This window comes from Sus scrofa, chromosome 1 (genome assembly GCF_000003025.6).
Source record: "Sus scrofa isolate TJ Tabasco breed Duroc chromosome 1, Sscrofa11.1, whole genome shotgun sequence".
NCBI classification, from domain to species: Eukaryota; Metazoa; Chordata; class Mammalia; order Artiodactyla; family Suidae; genus Sus; species Sus scrofa.
Genome location: NC_010443.5, coordinates 187370072 through 187386177, shown reverse-complemented (window position 1 = coordinate 187386177; position 16106 = coordinate 187370072). Strand labels below are relative to the sequence as shown.

Genomic DNA, 16106 nt, shown 5'->3' with positions numbered 1-16106 from the left:
CGGCAGCGGAGTGTCACGGCGCCATTGCTCTCCTTCCTCCGCTCTGCACCATGTCAGGAAGGAGAAGCGCTTCTTCACCCCAAGGGGCAGGGGCCGCGGCCTTCAGCTTGGAGGCGCGCGAGGAAGGGAAGACCCGCGAGGGGGAGGGGGCTGGGGGGGCGGAGAGGAGGAGGGGAGGTGGCCCGGACAGGGTGTGGGAGGGGAGGGGAGCCGAACGGCAGCAGCCGCCGCCTCCTCCCCGCGCCCGCCTCAACTTTTTGTACAGCCCAGAGCGGTACCAGCCCCCAGCCCCTCGGGTCCTGCCACGGACTCCAGGGGGGAGGACGCGCCGCGGAGTTAGAGGCCGGCTCCCCCAAGCAGCCAGCTTCTCGCCGCGCGGAAGCAAACTTAGCGGCGCGGCCAGCCCCACAGCCATTTTCCCGGGGAACCCGGGGAAGCGGCCGGGGAGGCAGCTGCAGCGGCTGTTCCTGCAGTTGCTGCCGCTGCTCCACGAACTGCCCCTTCTCCTGCGCTTGTCGCCCCGCTTGCCAAGCATCCCCCTCCCCACCTCCAAAGCTTCCAACTGTACCGGGACCCCGGGCAGCAGCACCAGCTGCTAGTACCGCTTCGTCCATTCAGTATCGCCCGCTTCCCTTCTCCCCACCTACCAACTGAGGGTGAAGTGGGCGCTGTCAGCTCCCGAGTCCTCCGCCCCACTGACCCCCGTGGGCCCCCGTCCGGGCAGCACCACTCTCGGCCGCCGCGGCAGTTCCTGCGCCCGGTTCCCTACTCGCCCGATTTACTGCCACAATCCACCAAATAACAAGCTGTTGAGCAGTCTCGCTTCTACACGAACTCCTATTGGCTGCTCATGACGCCGAAGAGTTTCGGATTGGAGCTCGCTACCTGCCGTCCTCATTGGATGTAGCTCTGAAACTTCCCGGATTGGTGCGAAAAATAGCAGGTAGGACATCTTCCACTTATGATTGGCTGTCTCCGAAGACTAACGTTACTGGAGAATCAGGTATTGAGTTAGTAAATCCTGAGAAATGATTGGTAAAGAGGACTCCGGATGTGCTTGACTGAGCACTGATTGGTCAATTGGGGGGGTCAGGAAGAGCAGTTCGGCACGAGGATTGGCGGTGGGGTGTCCCATGGAAACCGAACCCGGCGCTGCGCCCAGGACTTGCACGGGGGCGGGGCAGGTCTTTCCAAGACGCCTGCGCCGAACCAGCTTGTCGGCGCCATTTTGTCTGGGCAGCGGTGGCTGCAGCTCTATCGCTTTTTATGTTTCTGGCCAGACGAGAGCGGATTCTTTAGTCTGTAGATTCGTTTTTCTGCGGCACCCATCCACCGTTCTCTCCAGGACAAAACCTAGTGAACGTTGGAAGAGTCGCGATCTGCCGGAAAGGTCAGTTCGAAGCTGTGGTTGTCCGGTGGGCTGGGGGATGGCGCAGCATTGGAGGCACCGGCACCGGAAGTGAGGGGGCCGCGCGGCAGCCATGGCCGGGTATGTTCTCCCTGCGGCGGGGAGGGGAGCCGGGAGGCGGGTTGAGAGGGGGCGAGGCTTCCTCTCCCGCTGCCAAAGAGAAAGAGGCGGAGGAGACGAGCTGGTCTTTTTTTCCTGGCCGATCCTTTGGGCTCCTCTTCTCTGGGAGCAGTACTTCCCTTCTTTGGAAGTGGGTTTCGGCAGCTTGTCATACTCTGTGATCGAGTGTCACCAGTTATAGGCTCCTTTTTCAGGAAGACGGGGAAGGTAAGGTTCTTAGACCCTCCCTACCTGGGGAGAGGTGTTTCCGCGTGCTCCTCCCGCGATGAGGCAATAAGGAAACTGGGTTTGGGGCGCTGAGGAATTCTCTTGGCAGCAGCCCTGCTACTTTAGACGTGCAGCTGTGCCACCCTTCTGGAGCCTTATACTACTTTGGGGGAGGAAATACAGGGACTGAAAACTCCTGACCTAACCCTTATCATCACTCCTTAGAGGAAAGGTCCTCCCCGGTAGGACTTTGTTCAAGGCAGCCGTTGAGCTTGTTGTGATCTTGTGTTGTTTTCAATAGAACAAAATTACATTTGAAATTGTGGAAATAAAGTATTAATTAGCAAGTTGAGTTAAAGAATGAAATAATTAAATATGTAAAAATCAATGGTAGTCCACATTGACTACATTTACTCGTTAGGAGAATATCTTAATTGAGTCAATTTTTCATTCACAATAGTGCCTTTTCTTAGAATTACTAGAAAAGTAATTTCTTAGTTAAAATAAATGCATGTTAGTTTTTCTATCGAATGACCTTGTCACACTGATCTAAATAACTGCATAAAATTATCTTCATAATATTCTTGATTTGAACCCTCTTATTCATGGGGCTCCAGACTAGAAAATGATTGAATGATTTAATAATTTATTGAGATTTTTTTTTTGGCAGTTGGTCAGAAGAAAACAGGACAGTTCAGTGACAAATACCCGAAAGTATTACTGAGGTGAGCCTGCCTGAAAAAGTTTTTCTGTGGACCAGTAAGTAGAACCATAAATAGCAAAATGAAAAAATGGTAGTTGAAAAGTGTTTGTTTGGTCAAAGGTTCAAATAAGTCTGTATAACTAGCTTCCTGATGTGATACTTTAGAATGAAGTCCCCAGATTAGGACATACTTATGAGTCTGTTTACTCAATTATGCCTTTCCCATTTCTGGATTTTTTAAGTGCTTCATATTTTTATCAAGAAACAGTGTGAACATTTTCATGATTTTTTTCCTCCATATTTAAAATTTTGGCATATAGAAAAGATATTTCAGTAAGAGTTGAGAAGTGATTTTTTTTTTTTTTTTGGTAAAGAAATTATAAAACATATAAAACTGCTCAACTTCCCCTGGGGGTAATCACCTATAATTCCACTACCTAACTTAAGACTGTTATTATCTGATCCAAATAACACATGTTACTGGGCATTTGGAAATTCCCAAAAAGCCAAAAGAAGAAAAAAAAAATTTCTTGTATTGCTGCCACCAAAAGGTGTATACTGTATGTTTATCTTTTTTTTTTTTTTTTTTTGTCTTTTTGCTATTTCTTTGGGCCGCTCCCGTGGCATATGGAGGTTCCCAGGCTAGGGGTCAAATTGGAACTGTAGCCCCCATCCTACGCCAGAGCCACAGCAACGCTGGATCCGAGCGGCGTCTGCATCCTACACCACAGCTCGCGGCAATGCCGGATCGTTAACCCACTGAGCAAGGGCAGGGACCGAACCCGCAACCTCATGGTTCCTAGTCGGATTCGTTAACCACGAACTCTCCGTTCCATATGCTGTGGGTGCAGCCATGAATTAAAAAAAAAAAAAAAGATCATGTCTTAGGAATAAATGAAAGAGAATTAATTTTAATAGAATTGTGCTTTGTAATGTGTTTGAGCCCAAACTAGTAGAATAGTGATTGTACAATATTAAAATTTTTAGTGAATGTTTTTATGAAGAAAGCTGTTTTGAAAGAAGAATGTTTTATTTATTCGGTAAAGGGTTCAAATGAGGCAGTTAGCTTCCTGACATGATATTTTAGACAAATCTCAAAATTAGAACATCTCTGAGTTTTTTTTACCCATTTGTGGTTCCTAGTTCTAGATTTTTAATCACCCAGCATCACTGTAAACACTTTCATGGTTTTGTTTTTTTAAACTCAAGGTAAAATACTTGTCATCTAGAGATTTCATCAGGAAAAATGTTCAGAGGTGAAGCAAAACAGGAGTTCTTGTTGTGGTGCAGTGGAAACACACCTGACTACTATCCATGAGGATGCGGGTTCAGTCCCTGGCCTTGCTTAGTGGGTTAAGGATCTGGTGTTGCCATGAGCTATGGTGTAGGTCACAGACAAGGTTCAGATCCACCATTGCTGTTGCTGTGGTGTAGGCCAGCAGCTGCAACTTGGATTCGACCCCTAGCCTGGGAACTTCTATATGCTGCAAATGCAGCCCTAAAAAGAAAAAAAAAGAAGTGAAGCAAAACAGTCTGTTCTGAGTGTGTGGGTTATGTAAAAAACTCAAAAGTAAGAAAAGTCTTTGTCTTCTAGAGTAAGCCTTATTTCGAGGAAACATGAAGGAAAGTGTTCCAGATTTTAAAAGACCTGGATCAGCTATCTGTTGAAAATTCTATTTCTGGTATGCAGTTTTACTTAACTATTCATTAGTAATCAAGATTGGCCATGTTACTATTATATGTTTGCTTTTGAAAAATGATAGGATTTGTTCCACTGTGAAGTTATTTCTGTAAATGTCTGTATGTTGAAAAGTGGAACATTGTTTTGTTGAATGTAGCTGCTTTCCTAATGATTTTGTTAAATTTTTTTGGAAAGTTAAATGATTTGCTTATTAGCACCCTTTGCTATTTCTACATTGTCTTGTGCCCTAGATATCAGTGCGTATTTTATGACCATTCATAGACACTGAGTTTCTTTCATATATGATGCAAACAAGAGCATATGTTAGAATTTGGATTCAAGTCATCTAGGTTACTTTGTAGCATTCCTTCCTGGCAAGGACCTGTGCTCCAGGAGCTTACTATCAGTAAAGGGAAGACCGTAATTAAATATGTGGAAGTTAATATAGTTACTTCGAAAGGTTTGGTCAGTTTAGATTAATTGAACTTTTTAAAGTTAAATCATGGCTCCCTACAAAAATTGATTTGTCAAAAGATCAGTACACAGTTAGCTCTAATTGTTTTTAAAAACACAAATTGTGTTGTAGTACCAACAAAAAGCCATCATTTGTTGAGCCATCATTGAAGGCTTTTCAAGGTTAGTGGTATGTAGTATGTAAAATTAGAAGAAGGGAAGTCATTCTAAGTGAATGGAGATTGTGAGCAAGGATGCAGTTACGTAAGAAAAGCTATGTTTGGGACAGTGAGTAAACCAATTTGGAGAGGATGACTGATTAAAAATTACATTGGGAAAACTGTGAAGCCAGTTGGTCAAGGTTTCTAGAATTAGCTGCATATCAGAATTGTATGGGGTGCTAGTCCTTTATAGATTTAGGAACATCTAAAAGGCCTTAAAAGCTGGGATGTGGCAGAAAACAAAGATTGTATTTTGTTTTGTATTATTTTCAAACTTTACAGATCAAAGTGGACTTCACCATTCACTTCTAATCCCACCCTATCATTAGATTTTTTAAATGGCCTTCTTCCTGTCTGTATATATATTCTGTCTTTAGACTTAGGGAAGTTTTTATTTTCTTTGTTCCGTAACATAGTAATAGGCATTCATTGTCCTGCATGGTCTTCACAATGATGTTAATGTCTGAAAACATTCCATCAAAGTGTTTTATCTTTAACCTCATATTTCTATTCCTCGACCATTTAGGTTTCTAGCTCTTAAATACTGTAGTTATCATCTATGTTCATACAGTATTTTCTGTTTTTTGCACTGTTCTTGTAGGATTGATTTAAAAGGTCACCATATGGGGAGTTCCCATCATGGTTCAGCAGAAATGAATCTGACTAGAATCCAAGAGGATGCAGGTTCAATCCCTATCCTCAGTTCAGTGGATTAAGAGTCTGGCATTGCTGTAACCTGTGGTGTAGGTCACGGATGTGGCTAGTATCTGGTGTTGCTTTGGTTGTGGTGTAGGCCAGCAGCTACAGCTCCTATTTGACCCATAGCCTGGGAACTCCATTAGCCAGGAACTTTTTTGCCTAAAAAGACAAAAAAAGGAAAGAAAAAAAAAAGGGGGTCATTGTATGAACATTTTTATGACTCTTAAAACATTGCCATGTTGTTTTCCAAAAGATATAATTTACCCTGTCACCTTTCCTGTGAATTTAGCTACCAGCATCAAGTAGTCTGTAACTATAATCATTTGCTAAGTTAAAATATGTTGAATTTTCTTTCTCTTTGTAGCATTTTTGTTGTTAACTGTGAAGCGGGCTGTCTTTCCATAATTTCACTTTCTGATTCTTATTTGTAGACAAGTTGTCTATTCAAGACTTCTCTCCATTTATGTGTTAAGAGTTTTGATATTTTATTCTTAAATTCTCTTGAGTTTGTTAGTAGTAATTTTCTGTAGATATTTTCCATAAAGACTTCCTGTTCGATTTTCATTATTTTTGCTGAGGGTTTTTGAATAGATACAAAATGTATTACACTATTTTCTACATTCTGACTTTTAATTCCATTCTTCCATTAGACTTTTTGGTGCTTTTATTAGGGCTTTCTTATTTCTGGTTTTGAAAGTACAACTTGAAAAGTTAACCTAAATTAATAAGTAAAATAAGTGCAGGAAAACCAGATGATTCTCAAACTAATTTAAAGAAAGGTTAGTTTTTCTTTCTTTTTTTCCTTCTTCCAGTTTTGAGATATAATTAACGTATAGCACTGTGTAAGTTGTGTACAGCATAAAGATGACTTAAATCATGAAATGATGACCACAGTAAGTTTAGTGAATATTCATCATCTTATACAGATAGAAAATATTTTTCCTTGTGATAAGAATTCTTAAGATTTACTCTTTTGAATTCTTAAGATTTACTCTTTACTCAGCTTTCATATATAACTTACAGTGGTGTTAGTTTTATTTAACATGTACATTATATCCCTACTACTTATCTTAAAATTGAAAGTTTGTGCCTCATCTAATTCCCCCTCCTATTCCCCACCTATGGTAACCACAAATCTTTTCCTATGAGTTTGTTGAAGTATAATCTCCAGCACTGTGTTAGTCTCTAGTACCTGCCTCATCTGTAAACTAAGGATAGCAATAGAGCTGACCTAGTTAGGATTAGTTTTAAGTGAGTTAATATATGTAAAGTACTTAGAATTATGCTCGAACTTAGTGTGTATAGTGCTATTCCAAAATGTCTGTCATCCCAAGAGAGTTTTAAAGAAATTTGTTATTGTATTTACATACAGAAACAAAGCATCTAGACTCTGCCTCCCATTCAGGACCTTCCTGAATGTTGTATCAATCTCTCTCAACTTACTTCCTACTTCTTCCCTTCAGTTATTCTTTGCTGCAGTCGCACTAGAACTATCCTGTCTTCCCTATAAAAGCTCTCTATTTTCCCAGTTCTTTGTTTTTATTCATACTTTTCCCACCACCTGGAATGTTGCCCTATCACCACATGTTCACAAAGTGCTTTTTAAGTGATGCTTTCCTTGATACCTCTGCAACTGTAGTAATCTGTCCATGTGAATTTCATTTATTTGCTTTTACATGATTCCTACCACTTTCTATATTGCATTTTAGCTTTTTGTCCACTCATGTGTCCTTCACTAAGTTATGACATCTTATAGACAGAGAACTGTACCTTATTGGGACTTTTGTAGGTTTAGGACCTATCACAGGCCTTGGCACTTAGTAGAACTCATTTGTGGAGCGACACTTTATAAAAAGGTATAGTAAGCTAAAAGGCGACATTTAATCAACAACTCTTGTCAGTAAAAATGTGCTTTGTCAGTTTTTGTAAACTAGGAATATCTTGCCTGATCAGTTACTTAAAATGAGATCACTTGAGGTTTAGGAATTGGGTCAGATTCCAGAATGTGTGTGGGGACTAGCCACAGGTCAAAATTTTTATTAGAATGATTTCATGTTATTTTTTAGAAGGGTAAATATGTCTAATTAACCACCAGAGGGATTGTTTTCTGGTAGTAGCTGATTTTTCAAGATCTGCCCACCCACTCATCTTCCTCATCCCGGTGATCCAAATTTGCAAAAAGTTTAGCCTGAACTCAGGGTACATCTGCTTCTAGTAACAGAATATACAAACTATCTGGCTCAGTCGGTTATTAAACTCATAATCTCACTCTCCAAGTGCATTTTTCTTGTCACCATACTATAATGCCTTTAGACATGAAAGTAGGAGTAGTCTGAGAATAGGAACTGGATGAGATAGTTCCTCTTTATTTATTTATTTGACCGTGCCTGTGCCAGTTCCCCGGGCCAGGGATCAAATCCATGCGGCAGCAGTGATAACACTGAATCCTTAACCGCTAGGCCACCAGGGAACTCCTGGGTGAGATATTTCATGAGGACACTCACTTGATCTTTGGTTACTGATATATTGATGGCATCTATGCCACTAGATTTAGAAGAAATGGAAATGGTGGGAAATTGGGAGATATGATATCAGGCTCAGCCACTCTCAAGCCTTTTGAAATGGCCCACATTTTTGTCTATGGAATGTGTATCTTCCAGGCTGCTCTTGCCTTCTGAGAGGTCCATTCTGTCTCCATAAATCTACTTTTTACCTATCCAAAAATATGTATCACACAGGCTCATAGTAGGTATTCCTAGAACTAAAGTGTAAATTATGTACTCTTAGCTCAAAAATTCTCAGAATTTTTACAATAGCTCAGTGGGATGTTAGATTGAATAAATATCCTAATATGGAAACATTGGATTGAAAGACCAAATGTTCTGTTTTCTGATCATAAGTCTGTTCTCATTGGTTGGGTACATTACTCTGGATGAGTGCTTGCATGAGTATAAGGCACATGGAGCTAGGTATTTACAGCTCTTGATACTTAACAGTTCCAGTCCAGCACCATAATTTTCAAATAATCCCTAAGCATACTTCTAATATTTAATGGCAAGTGAATTGACAGCCCCTGAAAATCAGAAGTATCAGACATTGACTTCATAATTTTAGCACTTACGGAAGTTACTGCTAGTCTTATCACATAAGGTCAAATTGACAGAAGCTTTGATGTCCTACCTACTTCACTGTTGTATATACAAGTGGTAAAACAGATAAATAAAGCTAAACAAGGTTATTGATTAATTTCATTATAGTGAGGTTTCTATTCCACGTATGTATGTGTACTGCCCATACCTACAACAAATGAAAGTACAGTGTACTCCAGTATTTTCTCCTGTAGATTATTAAAAAACAAAACTGTGACCCAAAAATTGGTTTTGATATCAACTGATAAAAAATCGATTTTATGATTTACTGTGGGTCTGAACCTATAGTTTAGATAACAGTGTTTTACACTTGTTTGGTAGCGTTATCATTTAGTAGGCACCATGTTATACTGCTGTACCCTTAAGTGTGATGTCTTAAAAGTGAAGATACAGGAGTTCCTGTCGCTGCACAGCAGAAAGGAATCCGACTAGGAACCATGAGGTTGCGGGTTCAATCCCTGGCCTCGCTCAGTGGGTTAAGGATCCGGCATTGCTGTGAGCTGTGGTGTTGATCGCAGACATGATTTGGATCTGGCGTGGCTGTGGCGTAGGCTGGCAGCAGCAGCTCTGATTCGACCCCTAGGCTGGGAACCTCCATATGCCGCTAGTGTTAATTAATTGTATCTTAAAATGCTTTAGCAGTGGAATTGGGGGTGAGGGATGGCAGCTGGAAGAAGTCTTGGGGGAGGGATTCTTTCTTAAGATATGTTTGGTAGTGTATTTCTCTGCTAATTCTAATGGCCCACTTAATGGTGGATATTTGTATTTATTTGTAGTTCAGGTATTGTATTTATATTAACATCCTTTGGCAGGCATAAGCCAATGATTTTCCCCAAGTAGGTTCCCTTAAACCAAACCAAAATCTTTTTTTGATTTTCTTTTTTTCTTTTTGTGTTTCTTAGTCTTTATGTGCAGTCTCAAAACTCCTTGCAGTGTTTGTATAATTTTGGTGGCTTAGATCTTGGTCATTTGGCGTCAGAACAGGGGATTCTTATATGAAGTAGCGTAACAGAAAAGCCATCTTCCTGTTTCTGATTCCTCTGTGTTTCATGTGATACTGTCTTTTTAAGGCCTTTAAATTACCAAGGGAACCTTGGTAACCAAGGCAAAGTTTTGCTGTTTTCTTCTCAAATGTATAGTTCTGCATTTTTTTTTTTTTTTTTTTTTTACATAGTCATGAAGAACTAGTCTATTAGCAGTAAATGCTTGAGCCGCAAAACTTGCTTCTCTGTGCTGCCAAGCACTTCCTGTTTTGTCAGATTTCCATTTAGGGAAAAGAATGGATTTAGAGAAGATGAATCTGAGTTTCACGTTTAAAGCACCTCTTCCGAAATTCATTTTGAAAGCTGTCCAAATATCTAGATGGAAGGGAAAATGGCCCTTCATGTCTACACATGAAGTCATTTGTCAGAAAGCTTCATGTGGGTTCCTATCATAAAACAGTTGACAAGGAAGAAAAACTTTTTGTTGTCAGAAATAATTAGTGTATGACTTGCCGACATTGGTGGCTTGCCATTTCGGCTTTCCATGTCAGTTTCCGTATGAATGAGTCATGATGTTGCCTGTGAAGGAAGTATATCTATATTCATTTCTAGTAGATCTTTGCTCTGGACATGTGTGAGAACTGCATTCTGCTACACTTACTCCATTTTTCAGGAGGAACAGGTGAAAGGTCAAATGGTAATTAGAGTAGAAATGTGCCACATTGTGAATATTGACTGTCTTTGGGGGAAAGGTTGCAGTAAAATGTTAATCTTTTGTTAGTAAGATAGTAAATACAACTTTTAGTTCTAAACAGTGAATCATCTGTGACTTATGTTTATCCTATGAAGTGCACTTCTAATTGGGTGTTAATAGAACATGTCTGTAGAATGTATTTTCAATGTAAACCTGAATCCCTTCATGTTGCTCGTAGGGGAATCTTGCATTAAGATTCTTTTTTTTCTCTTTTTTTCTTTTGCATTTTACAGCCAAACCTCTGGTGTATGGAAGTTCCTGGACTGGGGTCAGAAGGGAGCTGCACCTGTGGCCTATTCCTGAGCCACAGCAACACCGGATCCGAATCGCACCTTTGACCTACCCCACACAGCTCACGGCAATCTCAGATCCTTAACCCACTGATCGAGGCCAGGGATCAAACCCGCATCCTCACGGATGCTATGTCAGGTTCTTAACCCGCTGAACCACAACGGGAACTCCCTGTTAAGGTTCTTCTGCAGGAGTGTTGTATAAAATTTTCCTTTACCATACTGACCTGGCCTGTCTTAAGTCAGAGTTGTTCTTTCTCTTGACCTGTCAGTAAAATATGAAAGATGCTTTTTTAATCTCTGAATACTTAAGCAGTTTTGCCCTTATCAGCTCCCTGGCTCTTTATCCACCCTCATGTTGGAAATGTTCAGAGAACTGAGGCTGAATCATAAGATATTAGAAACCATCTACTGAAGTTTCTACCAGATACTCTCTTTTTGTGATCTAGTGATGTGCTCGTATTTCTGAGGCGTGTATTTCTTTAAAGATCCAATGGGGAAAAAGTTTTCTCAAGTATCCATCATGCCCTACAACTTCATCCTCCATCCACACATACATACATAAACACACACACACCCTTAATTTTTCTCATAAATTCACTGATTAGAGAGCTTATCCACTAGATATTCAGTAAACTGGCCCCAAATTCCCTTCCTTGTTTGTCAGGGTTTGCCTTCTGTTCCCACTCTCTTCCCAAAGCACACATTTATGGATCAGAATATATATACAGGGAATGTATACTTATTACACGCACACATAGTTCCAATATACCTTGCTAGTGACTTTTAAATGTGTTTGTTTTTCCAACTAGAGAAGGAATTATATATTATTTAGCTTTAAGTTTTCCTGGCAGTATGATACATTGTATCATTGCATTTACATTTGAATCTTTACTACTATCACTTGATTGCTGCTCACTCTTAAATTTTCAGTCTTCTAAAATTCCATGTCATGGTTCCACAGTGAAATTCAAATCAGAGTCCTAATCACAAATTCAAGGTGTGTGAGGACCCTTGCTCTTCAACAGTCTTTATAATTACACCAGCATTTACTCTATTACAGAAAATTTATTTCTTGATTGAAGAGATATGTATAATATGGTGATTACTTCTTGAAGGGGTAGGATGGTTAAAGGAATATTTTTTGTTTTTGCTTTTTAGGGCCCCAGGTGCAGCATATGAAAGTTTCCAGGTTAGGGGTCAAATTGGAGCTACAGCTGCCAGCCTATACCACAGCCACAGCAACTCAGGATCCAAGCTCAATTTGTGATCTACACCACAGCTCACTGCAACACCAGATCCTTATTAACCAACTGAAAAGGCCAGGGATCGAACCCACATCCTCATGAGTACTAGTCGGAATCGTTTCACAATGGGAACTCCAGAAGGAATTAGTTGTGAATTGTCTGAGTCTTTTGCCTATTTTAAGAAATTGGGTTGTTTTATTACCTCATTGAGAGTTCTTTGTATATGTTCTGGACAAATGTCCTTTGTCTGATAGGTGATTTGCAGATATTTTCCCCTAGAGTTTTTCTTTTTATTCACTTAAAGGAAAGCAGCTTTTAATTTTGGTGAAATTGTTTGTCGTTTTATTTTTTTCATTTATATATATCATGCTTTTGTTGTAGTCTCCGAACTCTTTTTAAAATCAAAGTCACAAGATTTTCTGTTTTCATTCAGAAGTTTTAGACTTTGAAGTACATTTTGGCTTATAATCACTTTGAGTTAATTTTTGTATATGGTACAAAGTATTATGGCCTGGGTTTTAGTGTTGGTTTTCTATTAGTAATATGTCTATTCCATTAATTGTACAGTGAGTCTTGAAATAAGATGGCATGGGTCCTGTAAATTTTTTATTTTTTCAAATTGTTTTTTAGGCTAATCTAATTCCTTTCCCAAATTTTAGAAATAGCTTGTTGATTTCTTTACACCCCTCCCCCTAATAATACCTTTTACAAATTTGATTGGGTTTTATATCCAGTCTATAAATCAGTTTAGGGAGAATTAATAACAATACTGAATCTTGTAATCAGTTTATTTAGTCCTTCCCTCACCAACATTTTATAATTTTCAAAACAAAATCTTGTATAAATTTAAATTTATATCTGAGTATTCCTGTTTTGTATATCATTTTAAATGGTATATAATCCTCATTTTATAGAGAAGAGAAATAAGTAACTTGCCCAAAGTGACAATTATTAAGTGACAAAACTTATATGGAATGTACATTAGCTTATAAACCACCATCCTTCTTTTAATTATGACGCTAGTTTCCTTATGCTGAAAGTGTGGTTACAGTGGTGGCAAAGAAGAAGCCCTGTCTTATTTTAATAAGAAAAATCCCATTACCATGCTACTATGAATGAATAGACCCAAAGTTTATATATTTCCTGAGCTTAGATTTCCCAAATCTATTCAAATCATAAACCATTGTCTTAATTTAGAAACCTCTGATCAGTACATTTCTGAACCAGTGTTTTTAAATAGTATACCTTACCCTGTAGTTAACTAGTATGAATTATTTCCATTTTTAAAATGTATACTTTAGCCTTTGAATACCTATGTGTGCTTACCAGTAGCAATTCAGTAATTTCTTGAAATAACTCCCATGGGAGGGCAGGAGAGGAGAAATATATTTATTATCGTAAATTTTGTTACAGTAAACACTGTAATACAGACATATACCTGAGTCAGTGATGGAACAGAAGCCTTACTTTTTGGAGTTAAGAGCTGCACGCTTATGTTTTGGAGTTCCTTTTTAAAAAAAAGTTTGAAAACTATTAAATGGGAAACATGTAAAGGGTTTTGAGAGGGAGAAATCTGTCAGTTATTTCAGAAGGCTTTCTTTCTCAGGTGTGCGAGTCCTTGGAAAGACCAGGTAGGAAATAGCCTTGGCATGGCAAATACTGTATGTACATACATGGTAAAGTGCTACAAAGTAAGGTTTATTTCCAAAGGGGAGGAATCTCAGAGTTATAGAAACAATATTAGAATTGAGTGTTTTACATTAAGACTTGACTTTTTTTTCTTTTGTGAATTTCTTAATAGCATTTTGATGAGTAGATTTTTTTTATAATGAGAAATATTAATCCCAATTTTAACGGTATTTTAAATGTTTTGGTCACTTAATAATGAGGACCTACAAGTTGATTTTTCCTATTTATTTTTTAGGTTCCTTTATGAATGATAGAAATGAAAGCAAATGGATAGTCTTATCAGATAAGTAGTTTTATACTCTAAATATATTCTATTATTTGTAATTTCTAAACCAAAAACTTGATTCTTTAAAAATTCTTTTTTTTTTTTTTTTTTAGGTACCAGTATCAAGAAGTTTACAGTAATAAGATATTCAGCCTTTTCTGAAAATAAATTTGTAACTGTCAAAGTAAAATATAGCAACTTCCCCCCCCCCCCGAGATTAATCACATCTCAGTGGTGTGGTTACAAAGTTGAATTTACAGTTGAATTTAAGATTATTTATTAATTCTGTGTATAGTATGTAGGAAAACAATTGTTAATTTCTTTTATAATACCTGGAAGGCTAGGTATATCTGCTTAAATAGTTCTTAGAGTTATCTGATGTATGTTTTGAGGTGGCTTAGCTGCTCATATATAAGTTTTTTAAAGAACTGTTGTCTTTTCTTTGAAAGAGGGTTATTAGCTATTCCAATGTGAATTTAAGAACAGATGTACTCACAGTACAATAAAAATAGGAGAATCTTATGCCATTCATATGTTGGCAGTTGGAAAAGTGTAGACTAGCCAGAGAGAGATTAGCTTATTTAGGATAGTCAGCTTATTATCTGTCCATTGATAGACCCAACTTAATGTTGAGGTGTTTGTCCAAGGTCACTGCTGTCATTCCGACTTAAATGTATGAGTCATAAAATGTAGCAGGTAATTTGACCATGTAGCCATGGTAATGAGATACTGGCTTTGAGTTGTTTATATAGTAGTTAACTATTCACATAGTGATTTGCTATTTAAACTACACAGATGCTCAAAGTCTACCACACCACCCTGCTGCTAAACTCAGTGACTTAGATTACCTTCTTAGGAAAGCCTTACAGTTGAATGGAGTGATACTGGCATGAGCCCAATAATGGGGGTGTGTGTACCTGGCATACTTGGCCTAAGTTCAGTTTCTTCCTGCTCTAAGTGCTACCATTCCTTGAAGGCCACAATACCGATTATTCCACTCAGCAACGGTTCTGTTGACAAAGCTCTTCCATATATATTCTAATTTATTTAGCATAAAAAAATTTTTTATGGCCTCGCCCACAGCATCCAGAAATCCCTAGGCCAGGGATCTAACCCTAACCACAGCAGTGACAATGCCAAATTCTTAACCACTAGGCCATCAGGGAACTCCAAATACTATTTTTATTTGAACTTTACAGATCAAGAAATTTCCTAGGTGACAGGTGATAGGGTTTTGTGGATCATTCCCCCCCCCCCCCACGCCCAGCCAAGGCTCGTGAAAGTTCCCAGACCAGGGATCAAACCCACACCATAGCAGTGACCCAAGCCAGTGCAGTGACAACACTGGATCCTTAACCCACTATGTTGTAAGAGAACTCCAAAATTCTTGACTCTCCAACCTAAAACATCTTTCTTCATGCATTACACCTAAAGGTTAACAATGGCTGATGACCAGCAGTCATGGCAGTAAATAACAAAATTGGGTAGTGGCATCAATTAACTGCCTGCTAAGTTTGTAAGTATTTCTGTATACAGGATATGATCTTTAGATTCCTAGATGAGTGATGAAATGGGATTTTGAATTAATCTGATTCCAAAGCCTCTGTTTGCAGTAGTTTAAGGAATTTTAAAAGAGGCACAAATCTACATTCTAGTACTGAATAAATAGTGCTCAGATATCTCCAACAATTTGTCAGATATTAACCAAACTTCAATTGTTATAAGACAAGAATTTAATGAAAACTGGTAGTGGGTATATAGTAATCCACAGGGCTGAATAATACACGGGACTGTATTAGAAATTTAAAATAGATGCTGAAGTAGGTGTTACATGTTATCATCATCTGATTCATCTTCTTCCTTCAAAGATTCCTGTTAAGAAGAAAATAATGTTTAAAATAAATTTTTAGCATTGCTGTAACAACCTGACTATAGGTAAAAAATGAACAATGGTTTAGAATAAGACAGCCAAGTAAAGGATAGCAAAGTTTATCTTGCTCTAACAATCAATTACTATATTCTTGATAGAATGCTCACTATATGAAAGCATTAAATGTCCTGGAAAAAACCCTGCCATTTTCACATGCACGAAAAAATTCTTTTGGAACCAGGGCAGCTTTAATCCCCATTGAGGATAACCTAGAAAATTTCTATCCTTAGCTCAGCTAAACTCTTCTTTAGTGTTATTTAACAGAATTCAACATATTCATCATATTTCCATGATACCTTCAGTTCGA

At 38.8% G+C, this 16106-nt stretch overlaps 2 protein-coding genes and 1 long non-coding RNA gene across 6 annotated transcripts in view; 1 reads left to right on the top strand and 2 right to left on the bottom strand.

Annotated features, from left to right (window-relative positions):
• The window catches only part of ARID4A (AT-rich interaction domain 4A), a 67235-nt gene extending 66381 nt beyond the window's left edge, over positions 1-854 (bottom strand). The window contains exon 1 of one of the 3 annotated variants that reach the window (XM_005659998.3): positions 648-854. The gene's annotated coding sequence lies outside the window, so the exon portion shown is untranslated. Of the gene's footprint in view, positions 1-643 lie in introns of all 3 variants that reach the window. The other 2 variants (XM_005660000.3, NM_001244179.1) reach the window with 2 other exon arrangements.
• Positions 1162-16083, top strand: LOC102165044. Of its 2 annotated transcripts, XR_301235.3 has the most exons (4): positions 1162-1390; positions 2406-2460; positions 4033-4120; positions 13840-16083. It is a non-coding gene; the product is annotated as an uncharacterized LOC102165044 (long non-coding RNA). The 2 variants fall into 2 exon arrangements; XR_002347098.1 differs by lacking the exon at positions 13840-16083 and having other exon boundaries at positions 1179-1390; positions 4033-7377.
• Positions 15029-16106, bottom strand: part of PSMA3 (proteasome subunit alpha 3) — a 28919-nt gene continuing 27841 nt past the window's right edge. Inside the window, exon 11 of the mRNA XM_001927990.5 lies at positions 15029-15741. Within this exon, the coding sequence (XP_001928025.1) occupies positions 15697-15741 (45 nt within the window). The 3' untranslated portion in view covers positions 15029-15696. The remainder of the gene's footprint in view (positions 15742-16106) is intronic.